Source organism: Macaca thibetana, chromosome 2, assembly GCF_024542745.1.
Source record: "Macaca thibetana thibetana isolate TM-01 chromosome 2, ASM2454274v1, whole genome shotgun sequence".
NCBI lineage: Eukaryota > Metazoa > Chordata > Mammalia > Primates > Cercopithecidae > Macaca > Macaca thibetana.
The window spans coordinates 173783843-173804972 of NC_065579.1; the positions used below are offsets into that span (position 1 = coordinate 173783843).

The 21130-nt window shown below is 39.9% G+C and overlaps 1 protein-coding gene across 1 annotated transcript in view; it reads right to left on the reverse strand.

Moving 5' to 3' along the window:
• The window catches only part of TMEM45A (transmembrane protein 45A), a 76207-nt gene that overhangs the window by 14636 nt on the left and 40441 nt on the right, over positions 1 to 21130 (reverse strand). The window contains exons 3-4 of the mRNA XM_050782096.1: positions 3476 to 3668; positions 1412 to 1624 (exon numbers count right to left, since the gene is read on the reverse strand). Of these exons, the coding sequence (XP_050638053.1) occupies positions 1412 to 1624; positions 3476 to 3668 (406 nt within the window). The remainder of the gene's footprint in view (positions 1 to 1411; positions 1625 to 3475; positions 3669 to 21130) is intronic.

Consider the following 21130-nt stretch of genomic DNA (forward strand, 5'->3'; position numbering starts at 1 on the left):
AGTGGAACCAAGGGTCACCCACTGTTTCTCTCTCGCCCTCTCTCTGTAAACAGAATTTTACGCATACACACATTTGTCCAAAAGAGCAGGTGCCCACTGATTCCCACAGTACTGCATTTTTGGAGACATTACCACTTCATTAGAATAGAATCTTTGAAATCTACCCTCTTTTTGTTTTCCCTGACCTTTATTCTCTAACATATTGTGACATTTTCAATGAATGGATTCTCATTATCTCAGGGTGTTAACCATATTTTTGAATGAATATCTTTTCCTCTTTATCCAAACGAAAAGTATTAAGATGATGCTGGAATCTCCGTAAGATGAAAATATTTCAAAGCATCTTCTAAGCAGGACAAAGAACAGTAAGCACGGCAAGTGCAATAATTCAGATGAGCACCCAGATGAATAAATCAAAGCATTGCCTTAAGCAATTCAGTCCACTGGAGGAGGCAAATATATATAAATCATATGGGTGGATTTTGACAGGTATAACAACAGGCTCTGGAAGCTCCCAAGAAGTAGTAAATAACTGCATTTCTTCATCCTATGGACAGGTTTCAGCTTCATCTTTTTCATGAAGACAAAGAGAAAAGATGTTCGTTCAAAATATGGTAACACCCTGAGATAATGAGAACTGGGCTATTAGTTGTTGACATCCATCTTTTGTCCAGCCCTTGTTCCCAAGAGGTATGGGCAAAAGTTCTTATCTTCAGATGCCAGAGGTAAGGTGAGTAGGAAGTGACTGCCTCCTGATCAATTTGTGGTTATCTATTTCCATAATCAATCTATTTCTTACCTGTGTAATACATGAAAACAAATCATTAAATGCTTGTTTTCTTTTTTCTCCCTACAGTAACTGGGAGACCAGCTGAACAAAAAATATTGTTTTAATTAACTTTCCAAACTTAGGACCCCATATTTTTTATGTGACTGCATTTTTTGGACCCTACTTGTCATGAAATGGCAGAGTATTACTGTATCAATATGAAAAAGCCTATTAGTAGATAGTGAAAGCTGTTCTGCTGTGCGTGGCTGCCTCATTTCAGTGTATTCATGCTTTATTACTCTGGGATCAGTTTTCATTTGTTAAAAGTAAAAAAAAAAAAAAAAATGATAATCTTCAGAACAACCCAGAGAGGAGTAACCTTCATAAGTGGTCCTTTGAGACAGATGTGAAATGTGAACATAGCAATTGAACAATTGTGTTTGCCCAGTTCTACTAAATGAGTCAGTACAGCACGTAGATCTTTGGCACTCTGTCTAGGACACCCAAATATTTCATTATGGCCCAAATATATGGCCCTATCAATCAAGGCTGCAACAAGATGCCAGAGGTATATTAATATGAAGGGCTACACAAATGCCCACTAATAGAGAAAGGTACATGAAAATACTCATTAATACTTACCCTCCACAAATAAGGCATTTGACAACACTAACTTGGTTAAGGAAACAGGAAGTGAACTGATGGTGAAACATAATATGTTTGCCACACCAAACAGCCCAAAGAAGAAATACATGGTGAAATGATGCCAGCCTAGGAGTTGGTTCCAGTGGCCCTGTTTATAGTCATATAACATCAGATTGGGCCCTCCAGGAACAAACTGCTCCCCAGCCATGCCTGCAAAGAAACATATCACAGTTTTAGCAACTCTGCTTTACCTAGAATTCAAGAAGATGCAGGAGGATTAGCCCATTGCTTATTCCAATCTAATGTTCTCTTGTGACATTGATTCTTCTCTCTGAGGTGTTCCCTAACAGCTGAGTACTGGCACTTAAGGCTTGTTTTGGAGGTTCAGATGCTGGTTCAAATAAATAGTTTTAGTCAAAGATAGCCAATTGAATTAAACAGCTATTTCAGATCTTCAATGCCAATGATCTTAGTTCCACTGCCCATTCCAATCTAATGACTAAGATACATCCTGAATTATTTGGAGATTTGAATTTGGGAGACAACTCCTATGGAGATTGATTATTTCCTTCTTAAATACTACATCTTTCAGTAGCTGCCATAAAGTAGGGGGTTGTGCTTGGTACCAGATAAAAATGCTAAAGAGTTCAGCTTTTCTCGAATTATGATAACTGAGAAAGCCCAGACAGGACTGAGCACAGTGGCTCACACCTGTAATCCCAACACTTCCGGAGGCCGAGGCAGGCAGATCACTGGAGGTCAGGAGTTCGCACCCAGCCTGGCCAACATGGTGAAACCCCATCTCTACTAAACATACAAAAATTAGCCGGGTGTGGTGGCAGGTGCTTGTAATCCTACCTACTTGAGAGCTGAGGCACAATTGCTTGAACCCAAGAGGCAGAGGTTACAGTGAGCCAAGATAATGCCACTGCACTCCAGCCTGGCTGATAGACCAAGACTCCATCTCAAAAAAAAAGGAAAAAAGAAGCCCAGACAGATACAGCAGATGCAAACAGTTAAACTTTCTTACAGATACTGCCTTATTTGTTAATCTATAGAATTTGGCAAGGAAATTTCCCTCTTTGGAAATGTTACTGTGTAACTTGATGCCATAGCAAAGACCTGTTGCCATGAATAAAGCATGAAGAAATCTAATGGGAAAATCAGAAAATTTATCTTTTATAACAGAGAGGCTAGAGTGGAACTCTCAAGAACACAGAACATTTTCATTGAATCTTGAGATGGAAGATTCAGTGGAAAGGCCTTAGAAGTCATCTGGCCTAATCTCTTTCTCCAACTTAGGAACCAAGAAAAAAAGATGTGTGCAGAAAGCTAAAGTCTTCTACAGCCTATCAGAAATGATGTATTACTGAAGCCTTTCCATAATAACTTGATTAATTTCACATCATTTGCAAAATGGTTTTTGATAGGGTTTGTTCTTTCAGAGATCAGAACAATTGATATAAAATTATGTTAGGGCCGGGCACGGTGGCTCAAGCCTGTAATCCCAGCACTTTGGGAGGCCGAGACGGGTGGATCACGAGGTCAGAAGATCAAGACCATCCTGGCGAACATGGTGAAACCCCGTCTCTACTAAAAAATACAAAAAAACTAGCCGGGCGAGGTGGCGGCGCCTGTAGTCCCAGCTACTCGGGAGGCTGAGGCAGGAGAATGGCGTGAACCCGGGAGGCGGAGCTTGCAGTGAGCTGAGATCTGGCCACTGCAGTCCAGCCCGGGAGACAGAGCAAGACTCCGTCTCAAAAAAAAAAAAAAAAAAAAAAAATTATTTCAGAAGCTCCAACCAATTCTTTAAAAGAAACTCACTTTGACTGGGTAGGCAAGTTAACTACTATGACTAATTCATTAAGAAATAGCTTTTTGTATAAGTGTAAATTATTACCTTCCCAATGAATTGTATCTGATAGAAATTACAATTAGAATATGTGTTGAGATATTTTTTAATAAAAATTCCTTTTAGCAATTTCATGATTTTATATTGTTTCATATTTTACATATGAAAACACCCACAAGGTAAAAACAGAAAACAGATGGTCCACTCACCAGTTAAAGCCATGCCAACTATTGTAATTCCCTCCAAAATTTCCAATCGACAGAATAATGTTTTGGAACCAAGGTAGCAGGTTCGCTTTTGCTTTTTGAAGATATACTTCAGAGTACTCATTGTACACCACCAAAGACCCATAATAAAAAAGAAGGTTCCAGGGAGGGCATGACCTCTGAAATTCCCCATGATCTACAAATATAAGAATACACAGAAAATAAAAGACATTTTATTGCCAGAATCTGGACAAAACATCACTTGTTTCCATAAAGTACACTGTCTTCTGATTATGGATATATAGCACTGAGGATGATTCTGAGGATCCTACATTACTGTGCATAGTAGTAAATGCCACTACAGTATCAATAATATCAATAAAAACAAAATAAAAACTCACATTTGTTGAATACTTACCATGTACTCTGCACTGTGTCAAGTGTTTTATGTTCAGTCTTCAACCTAATTTATGCAGCATACCCCTGAATGAAGCACTGTTACCCCTTTTTCTTTAGGGATACTCATTTAGAGAAGTTAGACTACTTGCCCAAATCTCACAAACATTAAGCAAAAGTTCCATTATTTTTAACACAGAAATCAAAAGAATTTCTTTGCATCAACAGTATATACTTCTCCATACAGTGGCCCTTCAAGCCCCTCTGAAGGAAAGTGATATGAAACTTTTATCTTTATGTTTAAAACTTGAAATGATGTGAAATTGCCTACACATTTTTTTAGGTTGATAATTTCAAAATATCAAGCATTAAGTGTATGGAAAAAACAATTAGTGTTCATCAAATATCTGTGTGCTGCTCCCACTCTTTCCCAGCCTCTCCCTCCAGTTAGATTGGACCCATGTTTTTAGTTCTGGCTACTACACTGTAAGCTGAACTTGCACATGTCACTTTCCAAGCTGGGTCAGTTAGCAGTCTACATGACTCCTTTACCTCTCTCTTCTCCTGCCTGGGCAACCTTGGTGTAGCATACCTGCAACCCAGAAGGTGAACAACCAGCCTACTTCAGATTTTGTAAGAAACAATCCCTTATTGTGCTAAGGCAATGAAACTTTGAGATTTATTGTTAAAACACCTTAGCCCCACCTAGCCAGATATCAAGCCAAATCAAATTGCAAATTTTGTTTACATTATTGCCACATGGTGGAGTCGCTTCTGGTTAATAAACAGAAATACCCAGCCAGGCTAGGTGGCTCACATCTATAATCCCAGCACTTTGGGAGGCTAAGGCGGGCAGATCACAAGGTCAGGAGATTGAGACCATCCTGGCTAAAACGGTGAAACCCCGCCTCTACAAAAAATACAAAAACTTAGCCAGGCATGGGGGCGGGTGCCTGTAGTCCCAGCTACATAGGAGGCTGAGGCAGGAGAATGGCGTGAACCCAGGAGGCGGAGTTTGCAGTGAGCCGAGATCGCACCACTGCACTCCAGCCTGGGCGATAGAGCAAGACTCCATCTCAAAAATAAATAGATAAATAAAATAAAAAATAAATAAAGACAGAAATACCCTCCATTTTTGGTCACTGCTATTAAAAAAAAAAAAAACAGTCTTGAATTATGTGAGTTTTTAATTATGTGAGTAGCCCTTTGTTGACACATATCATAGCATCAACAGAATAATGAAAAGAGAGTCCAGAATCACCCTCGTGGATCTGACACTAGGCCAGGTCAAAGTAAACTCATGAAAGGAGATCTCAGGATTTCCCCTGGCCCAGCAGACTTTATCTCTAGGTGATAATGGGCTTCTCAGTTCAGGACAGACCCCTTTGGGTTACTTCCACCCCTCTGATACAACTGTGAAACTCGGGGAAACTTGGAAGCTAACCCAAACACTAAAAGTCTCTTATATCTCAGCGGCGACCCCAGGCAGTCATTTCAGGACACCCTGGAATCGTCCAAACCATCCAAGAGTCTCAGGCTCAATATAGCACATAGTGCTGTGTGCAGGTCCTTGTCCTAACTATGCCTGTAATGGCATGTTTGGGTCATGTTTCCTAACCTTTCTAAGCCTTGGTTCTTAATGAATAAAAGAAGGAGGAAGGCCTAGATGAAACCTGGAGTTCTTTCCTGCCCTAACAGTCTCTGATTTATTATCCTAACCACCACCTTTATCACAGTGTTGCTGAGTTCTGTTTCGGTTTAGGCAGTCATATGGGATTGAGAAAACTTCTATATGGGATTGAAAAGCATATACAGACTGCAAATTTTTTGAACTTTTCTGAAAATGAGTTGTATTTGGCTTAAGAAGTCTTAAACATTTTATATTTCTTAGTACAGGAAGCCCACTTGCAGGGATTTATCTGGAAAATATAAATGGAAATACAGGCACTAGGCGAATGTTAAATAAATTACGCAGCCACTGAAAATAAGGTTTTCAAATAACTTAAATGATAGGGGATATATTTCGTTAAAAAATAGGATTAAAAATTAGGGGAAGGGGCTTTGATTTTGGATTATCTAAGTCCAAATACCAACTTTATAATTTGTTAGTTACATAACTTTGGGAAAGTTACTTAACCCCTCAGTGCTACAGTTTTCTCTTCTGTAAAATGGGACAAATAACAGTACCTACATCATAAATTTAAAATTAATTACTCCAAAGCAAATAACCCATGGTACTGTTAAATAAGATCATGCTATTTTCAACCTACCTCTAACTACTAGAGTGAAACAAAAGTAAAACCAAATGCACGATTTTACTTAGATACTAAGATGGATATAGAAAATCAAGAAACATTGATACAATTCATTTGGCAATCACTGTTGTACCGCCCAAGACATTTCTCTTGCTGTTGTCTTAGAGGGTTACTGGGATAATCTGTGGTTACTGAACTCCTTGACTGCAATTAGAGAATAAACTCCTTGAAAGCAGAGGCCATATATCCATTCTTCTTTCAATTCCCCACTGGACTATCCACTGCCTTACATACTATGAGGTTCTGAATTTACAAGGAGTTACTAAGCTCTTCTTATAACACAAGATTATATATTTGCAAAACATCTCTACTCTGATGTCTCAAAAGCCTCTCACACTCAACATACCCAACACTGAACTAATCATCTTATCAACCCATCTACTGCCAGAAAATAGTTTTAGTTACCCTAAAAGAATCCCTGGTTACCTAGTTTGGTTAACAACACTGCCAATTCACCCCTTTGCCCAAACCCAAATTATGAGCATCATCCTTAGAGTTTGGCTCTTTCCTTAAAAAACAATTGGTAATTGAGATTTATCACCTCTGCTGCCTAACATTGATTCCCTCTAGGGGAAAGGGAAGAGGCCCCTTCAATTTCACCTGCTTGGAGAAATCCTTCCTGATGGCCCAAATAGGGGAGGGTCCCTATTACACCCTTTCAAGGCACCCAGTTCTCACATTAGTGACTTCTTTGCATGATTAGTTATTGAAGGTCTGTCCTCCTCAATAGCCTCTATGACCATTACCATGGTATGAAAGCCTGTGCAACTGACTATGGGGGCCCCTCAGAGTGTAGGTGCCTGGGCCTTCTCTCTTTTTTTTTTTTTTTTTTTTTTAGGCTCCTAGTATACTAAAAAAGAAAGAAAATGCCAAAACAGAGTCACAAGAAATTTGGTTGCTTTTAAATATTTAGAATTACCTAGTAAATACTTTTAATATACAAGCAAACATATTGCCTATGTCATAGATACAATGAAATTTTAAAAAGCAGGCCTTCCCTGAATGTACAGCTCTAGGCCAAATAGCCCTCTTGACCCACCCCCATGACAAGCTAAGAGGCTCCTGCTGCCTGCAAAGCTGAGAGGATCAATATATCTCAGCACACCCATCAGGATGTAATAAGGAGGTAATGGGGAATAGTGGAGGGTTTGTGAAGAAGAATATGAGCTGATCAAAGAAGGGAAAGAAAGGAGTCCTCCTTCCTACTTCAGTTATACAACTCCTGTGTCTTCAGCCTTTCAATCTGAAACAATCTGATTGTTCCAATCTTTCTGTTTAAAGATCCAGACAAAATGAAGTCAAAGTATAAGGGTTGTTATGTTTGCCTGGCTAAGGAACTCAACAGATGCAGTTACTCCTGGCAATAAAAACATAATTCATCTTACTTCACTTTCACTGTGAAGGAAAACATTGTCCATATCCTCAAACATCACTTCACTCTTATCTCCTAGAAACCATTATCTGTAAATCTCTTTTGTTCCCTGCTTTACTGTTGCCTTCAGGTACAACTTATTCCTTGTAAAAGCCGAGTAAAGTAGCACAGAGTTTGATCAGATTTAAACACAAAAGCAGACCTTCTCCTTTGAAGGAGAGCACGGGGCTTTCCTTGGCCACAAAAGAGAAGATGCAAACAGCCAGCAGAAACCCCCAGGAAAATCCCACGCAGGAAACATGAAGGCCCTTCCTCCGGACCTTCCTACCTGATCCCACCACTTACAACCTCCTAAGAAATGCAGTTCGGCTGGGCGCGGTGGCTCACGCCTGTAATCCCAGCACTTTGGGAGGGCGAGGCGTACGGATCACGAGGTCAGGAGATCAAGACCATCCTGGCTAACACAGTGAAACCCCGTCTCTACTAAAAATACAAAAAAGTCTCCAGGCGTGGTGGCGGGCGCCTGTAGTCCCAGCTACTCGGGAGGCTGAGGCAGGAGCCGAGATCAGGCCACTGCACTCCAGCCTGGGGGACAGAGTGAGGCTCCATCTCAAGAAAGAAAATAAAATAAAATAAAAGAGAAAAGCAGTTCACCCAGGCCTAAAAAAGCGAACTGCAAGATTTCATCATTGGCTTCTGTTAGGCAGGAATCTAGACCCAACATGGCGGTATCACGGGCATGGCAGGCCCTTTGTTAGGTCTTCCCGCCCTTCACTTCCTGCTAAGACTGTCAGCGGGCAGAAAAAGCCCGCGCCTGCCAAAGAACCCTGCGCTCTGCACAAGCTTCTGGACACATCATTCCCCAGAAATCGAAACCTAACTCAGGAAAACCGAGACCTACAAACCCCACCTACCTCCCCCTATAAAAGGCCCCCCATACCCGCCCCAAGCGCGACTTCCTCGGCCCTCCGACTAGAGGACCGTGAACCTCGCCTGCGAGCCCAATAAAGGCTACCTTTGTTCTCATCTGCCTCGTGTCTTCTTGCTCAGCTCCCCGTTTACATTACAGCTTCCAGTGTGATTCATCCTAAAAATTCTTCCTCCTCCCCCATCCAAAGAAGCCCTCCACTTCTAAGGATACCAAGCATTACCTCCTGGCATCCCCATTACCCTACTTTTTGCTGACCACCCCCTGGCATACACACAGACTCACTCACCACACAAAAGGGAAACATTTTAAAACTCTATCCCTTAAGAGATAATATTGGGCAGAGCCCAAGATCTAACTCAGGTGTGGGGAAAAGAAAGTGAGATCAGACTGTTACTGTGTCTATGTAGAAAGAAGTAGACATAAGAGACTCCATTTTGTTCTGTACTAAGAAAAATTCTTCTGCCTTGAGATGCCCTTAATCTGTAACCCTAGCCCCAACCCTGTCCTTGCAGAGATATGTGCTGTGTTTACTCAAGGTTTAATGGATTTAGGGCTATGCAGGAAGTGCTTCATAAAACAAGCGCTTGAAGGCAGTATGCTTGTTAAAAGCCATCACCATTCTCTAATCTCAAGTACCCAGGGACACAATACACTGTGGAAGGCCGCAGGGACCTCTGCCTAGGAAAGCCAGGTATTGTCCAAGGTTTCTCCCCATGTGATAGTCTGAGATAAGGCCTCGTGGGAAGGGAAAGACCTGACCGTTCCCCAGCCCGACACCTGTAAAGGGTCTGTGCTGAGGAGGGTTAGGAAAAGAGGAAGGCCTCTTTGCAGTTGAGATAAGAGGAAGGCATCTGTCTCCTGCTCCTCCCTGGGCAATGGAATGTCTCGGTGTAAAACCCGATTGCATGTTCTATTTAGTGAGATAGGAGAAAAGCGCCTTAGGGCTGGAGGTGAGTCGTGCTAGCAGCAATGCTGCTCTTTAATGCATGGAGATGTTCATGTATGTGCACATCAAAGCACAGCACCTTTTTCTTAATCTTGTTTATGACACAGAGACATTTGTTCACATGTTTTCCTGCTGACCCTCTCCCCACTATTACCCTATTGTCCTGCCACATCCCCCTCTCCGAGGTGGTAAAGATAACGATCAATAAATACTGAGGGAACTCAGAGACCGAGCCGGCGCAGGTCCTCTGTATGCTGAGCACTGGTCCCCTGGGCCCACTTTTCTTTCTCTATACTTTGTGTCTCTTTCTTTTCTCAAGTCTCTCATTCCACCTGATGAGAAACACCCACAGGTGTGGAGGGGCTGGCTCCCTTCACTCAGGTGCTAGGTGTTAATTCCCAGGTGTTAACAGCCACAAAAACCACAGACCAGGTCTATACACAGAAAGGGAAAACAACTCAAAATAACCCAGAAAAAGAGATGCAATGGTTTCATTGGTGGAATTCTAATCAAATAGCTAAATTCAGTATAAAATGAATATCATTATGAGAAAAAACTTAAAATTTCATCTTGCACCACCACCAAAATGAAGTATTCCTAAGTCTTCATTAGCGACTCATATTTCAAGATACATTTGTAAATTCCAATACACTAAACAAATCTGAACAGCTTTGCTCTATTTGCCTTAATTCTCAAATTATATCCACATACTATGTGGATACAAAAATATGTAGCTTTAAAATTTCATTCTCCATCATTCTGTACCAGCACTTTCTCCTCCAAATTTCATTTATTTTGAATGAGTCTTCTTAAAGTATCCTTACCTTCACAGTTTCCTCAATGTCAAGTCCAAATCAGTTCTTTTCTCTCAAGGATTTATAATGGCTCCAGACTCAAGACGGAAAAGCAGATGCTCAGTGGCCCTGAATCTAAAACTCCCGACTCTTCCTCCTTTGAGATTAAACCAATGTGCTCCTATCTTTCTAGCATGAGCAGATAAACCTTCAGACTAGGTTACAATGCACTTAAACCCAAAGAACACACCCTTTGGAACCTCCTGCCTCCCTGTCCAAACATTGTGCCAGAGGGCAGTTCTAGTTGCAACTCACCTTGCCATCCTACCTACCAGGCCACTAGCCTCAGTCGTGTGCCACCTGCTCTGAGAACCAAGGCCAGTGAAAGATATTGCCATCTTGCAGGCCATGGAGACAGAACACAAAGGGAATGGTTAGAGCAGCAATAACATAATAGATCGTGTTCTGTAAGGCCTAAGAACCCATTTTCGTTTTGGTTCTTTTCGTTTGTTTTTTGGATTTTTTGTTTGTTTGTTTGTTTGTGACAGGATCTCACTCTGTTGCCCAGACTGGAGTACAGTGGGGCCATCTCAGCTCACTGCAACCTCCACCTCCCGGGTTGAAGCGATTCTCCTGCCTCAGCCTCCTGAGTGGCTGGGATTACAGGCGCATGCCACCATACCTGGCTAATTTTTGTATTTTTAGTAGAGATGGGGTTTTACCATGTTGACCAGGCTGGTCTCGAACTCCTGACCTCAGGTGATCTGCCCACCTCGGCCTCCCAAAGTGCTGGGATTATAGGCATGAACCACCATGTCCGGCTGAAGATAACCCATTTTCTAACATGCAGTGCCTCAAGCAAGAGATCGCCACATGGTTGAAGTCATGGCCAAAACCAAAGTTATAGGAATAAGAAAAATGATGAAAGAAAACTGCTGTAGGTCAACAATGCAGTGCAAAGCATTTGGGATGCTCTTCTAATCATCACCTGCATCATACAGGGACACTTCAGGCGCTTGAGGCACCCACTGCAGAACAGACACAGGCCCTCCTCACAATAGAAAGCTTATAATACACTGAAGAAACCACAAAAGACAGAAATGCTAAAATATGTCCCTAAGGAACAAACTAATTACAAGTTCTATGGAGTTGTTAAGATGACTGGCATGCCTAAGATGGGGAGAGGACTCTGTCTAAGAAGATGCCTGGTGGAGGAGGTCATTCTAAAGCAGTGTTGTACAGGAGGAGCCCGCAGTGACCAGGGGACAGTGGTAAGGAAGCTTCTCAACAGGGGAGAGCAGTTAGGTGAAATCAAGAAAGAAGTGAGAGCTCTGGTCTGCAAGAGTGCTTCTCATTCACTCTCAGCCCAGCAAGCCCAGCCTTCCAAATAAGACGATGAGTGTCTCTTCTTTTTGCAAATGATAGTGCCAAGACACAGGAATGCTATTTGAATGAGCATGTGGAGACAAGTAGAGTAGCATCAAGATACTGAGATTTAAATCTGACTTCCCCATCTCTGTGCCCCAGAGGCCATTTGTCTCTTGTCAGTGTCATAAGCCCGGACGTGCTCACTCATATTAGGCTTAGCATGTGACCAGAGATGAGTGGCTCAGCAGCTGCTCCCAAAGCCAGAATGATAATAAAGCTCTGTCAGAAGAAAATAACCACTCTAGAGTGCTATGACCTTATTTATTTTATCTTATTTTGATCTCCTCCGTACCTCTGCCTATAGTTCCCACTACCAACCCCTCTCAATGTTTAAATAACTAAAACCATCCACTACACATCAGCTATTCTTAACCAAACATCTAAAATGACAAGAACCCTAAACTTGAAAATATAAGAAAGGATTAGGCAATCCAAAAACATATGTCTTTAAAAATAAAACCTAAAAACAAAAATTAAGAACAAACGTCATATGGCATCACCTGCTTGTAACCAACTCTTCAAAGTAAATAGAAGTCTGGAATTGTCTGTCAGTGGTGATGCACCTGTGACGGGAAGGAAGGCATTCATTGAACGCCTATTGTATACTAATAACTTTACATACATACATCTGTTTATTTTATCATTAAGACAACTCAAGGAAATACAGTTGACCCATGAACATATGGGCTTGAACTGGGTTGGTTCACTTACACATGGGTTTTCTTCTGCCTCTGCCACCCCCGAGACAGCAAGAAAGACCAACCCCTCCTTTTCCTCCTCCTCCTCAGCCTATTCAACATAAAGATGACAAGGATGAAGACCTTTATGATGATCCACTTCACTTAATGAATAGTAAATATATTGTATCTTCCCTATGATTTTCTTCATAACATTTTCTTTTCTTTAGCTTACTTTATTGTAAGAATACAGTACATAGGCCAGGTGTGGTGTCTCACATCTGTAATCCCAGCACTTTGGGAGGCCAAGGCAAGTGGATCACAAGGTCAGGAGTTTGAGACCAGTCTGACCAACATGCTGAAACCCCATCTCTACTAAAAATACAAAAATTAGCCCAGCGTGGTGACACGCACCCGTAATCCCAGCTACTCAGGAGGCTGAGACAGGAAAATCACTTGAACCTGGGAGGCAAAGGTTGCAGTGAGCCAAGATCATGCCACTTTACTCCAGCCTGAGAAACAGAGCAAGACTCTGTCTCAAAAAAAAAAAAAAAGAAGAATACAGTATGTAATGAAGCTGCATTTCATAACATATGAAACATGTGTTAACTGACTGTTTATAAAAGGCTTCCAGTCAAGTTTGGGGGAAGTAAAAATCTATACTTGGATTTTTTTACTGCAAGGGGTGGCCAGCACCCCAACCCCTGCATTGTTCAAGGGTCAACTGTATTATTATCTCTACCATAGGTATAAGAAAACCAAGGCTCCAAGGTATTTAGTAACCTACTCTACATCACAGAGTTAGCAAAGACCAGAGCCAGGATTTCAAAGTCCATGTATGTCTGACTCCAAATCCCTTACCTAAGAACAAAGACTAGAAAAGACTTTTCAATGGCCCCATCAAAGGGTCTCAGTCAAGTACCTTTGAGTAGGTTAAATACCACAGGGAAAAGGCATCTCCTTCTGTTCCTTTCTACCACTGAGCTGCCAGCACATGTTAAGGAGGTAAAGCTTTGCACAGAGCCAAGAGTGTTTATTTACCACCACTGTAGTCAAAGTCAGAGGGCGTTGGACTGCTAACAATAAGGAAAGATGGGCTTTGTCATTCATTCGTCATGGATTGACAAAGGTCTAGATGCTAGTGATAAGCATCAGACTGATCATCAGTGATGTAGTAACGTAAAGTTGCCATTCTGTAGTTCCAAGCTACATGTTGCTTCACAATTCAACTCAGTGAACAATGATTTATCACTTTGTATCTAAGGATCTGCTTCAAGTTACAGGGGACTCTATGGTGAGCAAATACATCAGTTTTCTATTGCTGCTGTAACAAATTACTACACAGTTAGTACATTGAAAGTACACACATTTATTATATTACCTTTCTATGGGTCAGAAATTCAACACTGATCTCACTGGGCTATCAAGGTGTCAGCAAAGCTGCCCCTACATGCCTATCACTAAAACCAAGGTGCCACCAAAGGGGCTGCTATGTCCCATTGAAGAGGCTGTAAGGGAGAATACATATCTTTCCCTTTTCCAGATCCTAGAAGCCACCTCTATTCCTTGGCTCATAGCCCCCCTCCCTCCATTTTCAAAACCACTAATGTTCCATCTCAGACCACTTCCTAACCATGGATTCCTCTGACTCTGAGTTTATCTGGTAAAGGTTCTAATTTTAAGAACTCATGTGATTAGACTGAGTCTACCAGCATAATCCAGGATAATCTCTTCACTGTATGTCATTAATTTAATCACATATGCAAAGTCCCTTTTGCCAAGTAAGGTAATATATTCACAAGTTCCAGGAATTAGGACATAGGCAGGTAGGAACACTGTTCTGCCTACCACAAAAACACGAAAGGGCTTACAGCCTGGCAGGACAAAGAAGACAGACACAGAAGTGACTATGATTCCAAAAAGATGGGCTAAGATTTTAGTAAAGGAATAAAATGCTATACGTGTGCCGAGCCCCTTCATTTAATTCAAGGGAGGGAGAGAGGCATATGACTGGATTTGGGAAGAACTTTAAAGGTCATCTGAGCTAGACCTTGAACAATGAATGGATTTCAAAAGGTGGAACTAAAAGGAGTCACCCTCGACATAAGGAAGAGCATGAATAAACTCACATTGGAAGGAACATAGAGGAGACATTGTAGTCACTGGGATAGGAGACAATGAAAAATACAGCTAGAAACTATACACATATGAGAAGCTGGTGAGTGATAGAAATGACAATATAAATTACCAATCCATGGAAAAATTATTAATGTTACTAGAACTGAGTTTCTATTCATGGATAAAAATTAAACTAGATTCCCTACTTACATCAGATTAAAAAATAAATTCTAGGTGTATTAAAGACCTAGTTATGAAATCCCAACTTTAAAACTTTTTAGAAGAAAATATTTGAAGACATCCTTATGACTTTGGGATAAGAAAAAAAAATTTAAACAAGATACATAAAGCAAAACAGTGAAGAAAATGACTGAGAGAGCTGACCATATCAAAACTTAAAACTTCTATATACAAATGGCAAACATGAAAAGATGTTCAAGATTGTTAGTCATTTGGGATATGCTAACTAAAATAATAAATACCAATACACACTCACTAGAATGGCTAAATTTTAAAAGACTGACAATTCCAAGTGTTGGTATGGATGTGGACCAGCTAGAACTCTTATACACTGCAGGTGGAAACACAAAAAGAATAGCCCCATGGGAAAGCAGCTTGTCACTTTTTATAACATTAAACATACACTTACCATTCGACCCAGCAATTTCACACTAGGTATTTACCCAAGAGAAATGAAAACGATGTCCACACAAAGACTTGTACATGGATCCTCACAGTAGCTTTATTTGTAATAACCCAAACCTGGAAATGACCCATTGACATGTGAATGAATGAAGAAACTATGATACATCTCCACAATAAAAAGGGACAAATTACTGATACATGCAAAAATCTGAATTAGTCTCAAAAGCATTATGCTACATGAAACAAAACAGACACCAAAGGGTACTTACTGCATAGTTCCATTTATATGAAATTCTAATATAGACAAAACTGTAGTGATAGAAAGCAGATCAGTGGTTGCCTCAGGGTAAAGGGAACAGAATTGACTGCAAAGGGCATTAGGGAACTTTTCAAGGTGATGGGAATATTCTATATATTGATCGTGACAATAATTACACAACTGTATAAATTTGCCCAAACTCATCAAATTATACTCTTAAAAGATGTGAACTTTATCGCATGTAAATTACACTTCAATAAAGCTGATTGAAAAGAGTGGAAGAAATATCACTTCTGCCCTTCTTTCTCTTGAAGGCTGGAACAGGATTATGCTGGTTAATGCTTTGGCAGTTATCTCAGATTATGCAGATAAGGCTCACATCTAGGGGAGAGGAGCAGTGCACCTAAAAGAGGCTTATTCCTGAAGACTGTGGATCCACCATTCCATCCCTGCATATCTTATTTTATGTGAGATGGAATCAAACTTTTATCATGTACAAAAGCAAAAAAATTAAATCTACCTTGTATAATAGCAAAAAAACTTCTATATGTCCCAACATTAGCTAGCAGTTATTGACTGCTTTCTGTGTACCACTTTTCATTTATGTAACTGCTCTTCATCTTAACTCCTTTAATCTTCAAAACAAACCCCATACTATCATCCCCATTTTCCAGATGAAGAAACTGAGATGCAGTTAGAGATTAACTAACATATCCAAGGTTGTGCTGGTGATAAGTAATGGAACCGGGATTCATACACATCCTTGGGCCTATGCCTCTCCCACAATGGCACCATAAATAAAGTTTTAAAATACATGACAGACAGAAAAAATATTTGAAATAAATGTCAATGACGAAGGACGAGTACTAGTGAATGTAATTTTTTAATTAGAAATCAATTTGAAAAAGAAAAACTGCTCCCCCATGGGTAAAAAATAAGAATAGACAATTCAACCCAAGGCAAAACCCTAATTGTCCAATAATCTTAAGAAAGGATCCTTGATTCACTAGAAAGCAAAGAAAACCAAATTAAAAACAGGTATTTTTCATCTATTTTACTGCAAAAATTTTTTTTTTTTTTTTTTTTTTTTTTTTGAGACGGAGTCTCGCTGTGTCGCCCAGGCTGGAGTGCAGTGGCCGGATCTCAGCTCACTGCAAGCTCTGCCTCCCGGGTTTTTACGCCATTCTCCTGCCTCAGCCTCCCGAGTAGCCGGGACTACAGGCGCCCGCCACCTCGCCCGGCTAGTTTTTTGTATTTTTTAGTAGAGACGGGGTTTCACCGTGTTAGCCAGGATGGTCTCGAACTCCTGACCTCGTGATCCGCCCGTCTCGGCCTCCCAAAGTGCTGGGATTACAGGCTTGAGCCACCGCGCCCGGCCTGCAAAATTTTTAAAAATCTATTATATCAAGTGTTGGTGAGGGCATGAGGAAACAAGAACACTCATACACTACTAAAAGTGCAAACTGGCATTACTATTACACTTTGCCAAGAATTTGGCAGTAGCTAGGAGAGCTGAAAATGCACATATGACACAATCCAGCCATTCAATGTGTAGTGTGTAATCCCCCAAAATTCCTATACACGCTCTCTTGTATATGTCAAAAAAAGTTTATTACCACAATTTGTTGTAGTAACATAAAATTGGAATAACACCAAAATGTGAACATCCATCAATAGAGAAAAGAATAAATAATATGACGTAATATGTATACAACACAATATAATACTACCAGTAAAAGATTTTTGAATAAAAGAAGTATATCTATATTTATAAACAGAAATTAATTTTGAAAGCATTGAGTGAGAAACGCAAATCGCAAAACAGTGGTAAACGTTAATGCAATGTATGTATTGTTTTTATTTTTCCATTTTTATTTTAGTGGATATATGATTCAGTGGATACATGTGGAGGTTTATTACCTGAGTATATTGCATCATGCTGAGGTGTGGGGTATGAATTATTCTATCACCCATGTACTAAGCATAGTACCCAACAGTAAGTTTTTCAACCCTTGTCCCCTCCCTCCCTTCCTCCTCTAGTAGTCCCCAGTGCCTATTATTGTCATCTGTATGCCCATGTATGCCTAATGTTTAGATCCCACTTATAAGTGACAACATGTGGTATTTGATTTATTGTACCTGTGTTAATTCACCTAGGATAATGGCTCCAGCTGCAACTATGTTGCTGCAAAGAACATGATTTTCATTCCCTTTTATGGTCGCACAGTATTCCATGATGTAAATGTACCACAAATTCTTTATCCAATCCAGTGAGCACCTCAGTGGGTTCCATGTCTCTGCTATTGTGAATGGTGCTGCAATGAACATGTGAGTGCATGTGTCTTTTCAGAGAACAATTTATTTTCTTTTGGATATAATACCCAGTAATGGGATTGCTGGGTCAAATGGTAGTTCAGAGTTCTTTGGGAAATCTCCAAATGCTTTCCACAAGAACTGAACTAATTTACATTCCCACCAACAGTGTACAAATGTTCCCTTTTCTATAAAGCCTTACCAGCATCAGTTTCTTTTTAGATTTTTCAGTAATAGCCCCTCTGACTGGTGTGAGATGGTGTCTCATTGTGGCTTTGATTTGGATGTCTGATGATTAGTGATGTGGAGCATTTTTTCATGTCTGTTGGCTACTTGTATGTCTTCTTTTGAGAAGTGTCTGTTCACTTCTTAATGGGTTTTTTTTTTTTTTCTCATTCAATTAAGTTCCTTGTAGATTCTGAGTGTTAGACCTTTGTTGACTGAATAGTTTGTGAAAATTTGCTCCCATTCTGTAGGTTGCCTGTTTACTCTGTTGATAGTTTATTTTGCTTTGCAGGAGATCTTTAGTTTAATTAGGTCCCACTTACTGATTTTTGTTTTTATTGAATTTCTTTTAGGGACTTAGTCATAAATCCTTTCCCAAGGCCAGTGTCCAGAATCGTGTTTTCTTCTACGATTCTTCTAGTATTCATATGTCTATGAAATCACGGATGACACAAACAAATGGAAAGACATTCCATGTTCGTAGATTGGAAGAATCAATATCATTAAAATGGCTATACTGCCCAAAGCAATCTATAGATTCAGTGCTATTCCTATCAAGCTACCAAGGTCATTTTTTACAGAATTAGAAAATACTATTCTGAAATTCATATGGAATCAAAAAAGAGCCCCAATAGCCAAAGCAATCCTAAGCAAAAAGAACAAAGCCAGAGGCATCACATTATCTGACTAACTTCGAACTTTACTATAAGGCTACAGTAACCAAAACAGCATGTGTTGGTATATATAAAAAAAGACATATAGACTAATGGAACAGAATAGAGAACACAGAAATAAAATCATGCATGTACAGGCATCTAATCTTGACAAAGTCAACGAAGATAAGCTAAGGGGAAAGGACTCCCAGTTCGACAAAGGTGCCAGGATAGCTGGCTAGCCATATGCAGAAGAATGAACCATGACCCCTACCTTTCACCATATACAAAAATTAACTCCACTTTGGGAGTCCTAGTGGGCAGATTGCTCGAGCCCAGGAGTTCAAGACCAGCCGGGGCAACATGGCAAAACTCCGTCTCTACTAAAAATATAAAAAGTTAGCTGGGCATGGTGGCACATGCCTATAGTCCCAGCTACCCAGGAAGCTGAAGTGGGAGGATCACCTGATCCTGGGAAGCTGAGGCTGCAGTGAGCCATGATCGTGCCATCACACTCCAGCCTGGGTGACAGGAGTGAGACCCTGTCTCAAAAAAAAAAAAAAAAAAAAAAAAGAAAAGAAAAAGAAGATGAAAACAACTCAAGATGGATTAAAGATTTAAATGTAAGACCTTAAACTATAAGAATCCTAGAAGAAAACCTAGGAAACACCATTCTGGACATTGGCCTTCATAAAGGATTTATGACTAAGTCCCCAAAAACAATGGCAACAAAAACAAAAATCAACGAGTGGGACCTAATTAAACTAAAGAGCTCCTACAGAGCAAAATAAACTATCAACAGAGTAAACAGGCAACCTACAGAATGGGAGCAAATTTTCACAAACTATTCAGTCAACAAAGGTCTAACACCCAGAATCTACAAAGAACTTAAACAATTGAATGAGCAAAAAGCAAATAATCCCATTAAAAAGTGGGCAAAAGACAAGAACAGACACTTCTCAAAAGAAGACATACAAGAGGCCAACATACATATGAAAAAATGCTCCACATCACTAATCATCAGAGATATCCATATCAAAACCATAATGAGATACCATTTCATACCAGTCAGAGGGGCTATTATTAAAAAGTCAAATAAACAACAGATGCTGGAAAGGCTTTGTAGAAAAGGGAATATTTGTACACTGTTGGTGGGAATGCAAATTAGTTCAGTTCTTATGGAAAGCATTTGGAGATTTCCTGAAGAACTTAGAACTACCATTTGACCCAGCAATCCCATTACTGGGTATATATCCAAAAGAAAATAAATTGTTCTCCAAAAAGACATATGGAAGGACATCTTTGTGCATCGTTGACAATTGTGAGTAAAGCTGCTATTCATATTTATGTGCAGGTTTTTATATGGACATTAGTTATCAAGTCATGAGTAAATATTAGGAGCACAATAGCACAATTCTGAATTGTATGGTGATATGTTTATCTTTGCAAGACACTGCCAAACTGTCTTCCAAACAAGTTGTACCATGTTGCATTTCCACTAGCAATGAATGAGCGTTCTTGTTTCTCCACAGTCTTATCAACATTTTGTGGTGTCAGTATTTTGGATTTTAGCATCCCTGATAGGTGTGTAGTAGTATCTCATTGTTGTTTTAATCTGCAATTCCCTGATGACATACGATGATGGGCATCTTTTAATATGCTGATTTACCATCTGTATGCCTTCTTTGATAAGATGTCTGTTCAGATCACTTTTTAATTGAGTTGTTTTCATGTCGTTGGATTTCAAGAGCTATTTATACTGTTTAGATACATGTCTTTTATCAGATTTATGTTTTGCAAATATATTCCCCAGTCTGTGGTTTGTCTTTTCATTCTCTTAATAATGTCTTTCACCATTAATATTCAAAAAATGAATCTAGACATAGACCTTTCTTTTTTCATAAAAATTAGCTCAAAATGGTGAAAGACACCATTAAGACAATGAAAAAACAGAAGTTTTAAATTTTAATGAAATCTAACTTTTATATTTTTTGTTTCATGGATTGTCCTCTTAATATATTATTTTAAAACCCTTTTCCACACCCAAGAGCAACTAGATTTTCCTCTGTTATCTTCTAGATGTTTTACAGTTTTGCATTTTACATTTAGGTATTTAATACATTTTGAGTTAATGTTTATGAAAAAGGTAAGGTCTATGTCTGATTCATTTTTTTGCATGTACATTTGGTGGTTAATTTTATGTGTCAATTTGACTGGGCTAAGAAATGCAGAGACAGCAGGTAAAACATTATTTCTGAGTGTGTCTGAGAGGGCATTTCCAGAAGAGATTGGCATTTGAATTGGTAGACTAAGTAAAGACGATTGCCTAGGTGGGCATCATTCAACCCATGGAGGGCCTGAATAGAACGAAAAGGTAGAATAAGGGTGAATTCACTGTCTGTTCTTGAGCTGAGGCATCCATCTTCTCCTTCCCTTGAACATAGGAGTGAGCCCCTGGTCCTCAGGGCTTTGGACTCTGCGGCTTACACCAGCGGACCTCCCAGTTCTCAGGCCTTCAGACTTAGGCCTCCATAATTGTGTGAGTTCATTCCCATAATGGATTCCCACATATACATATACATATAC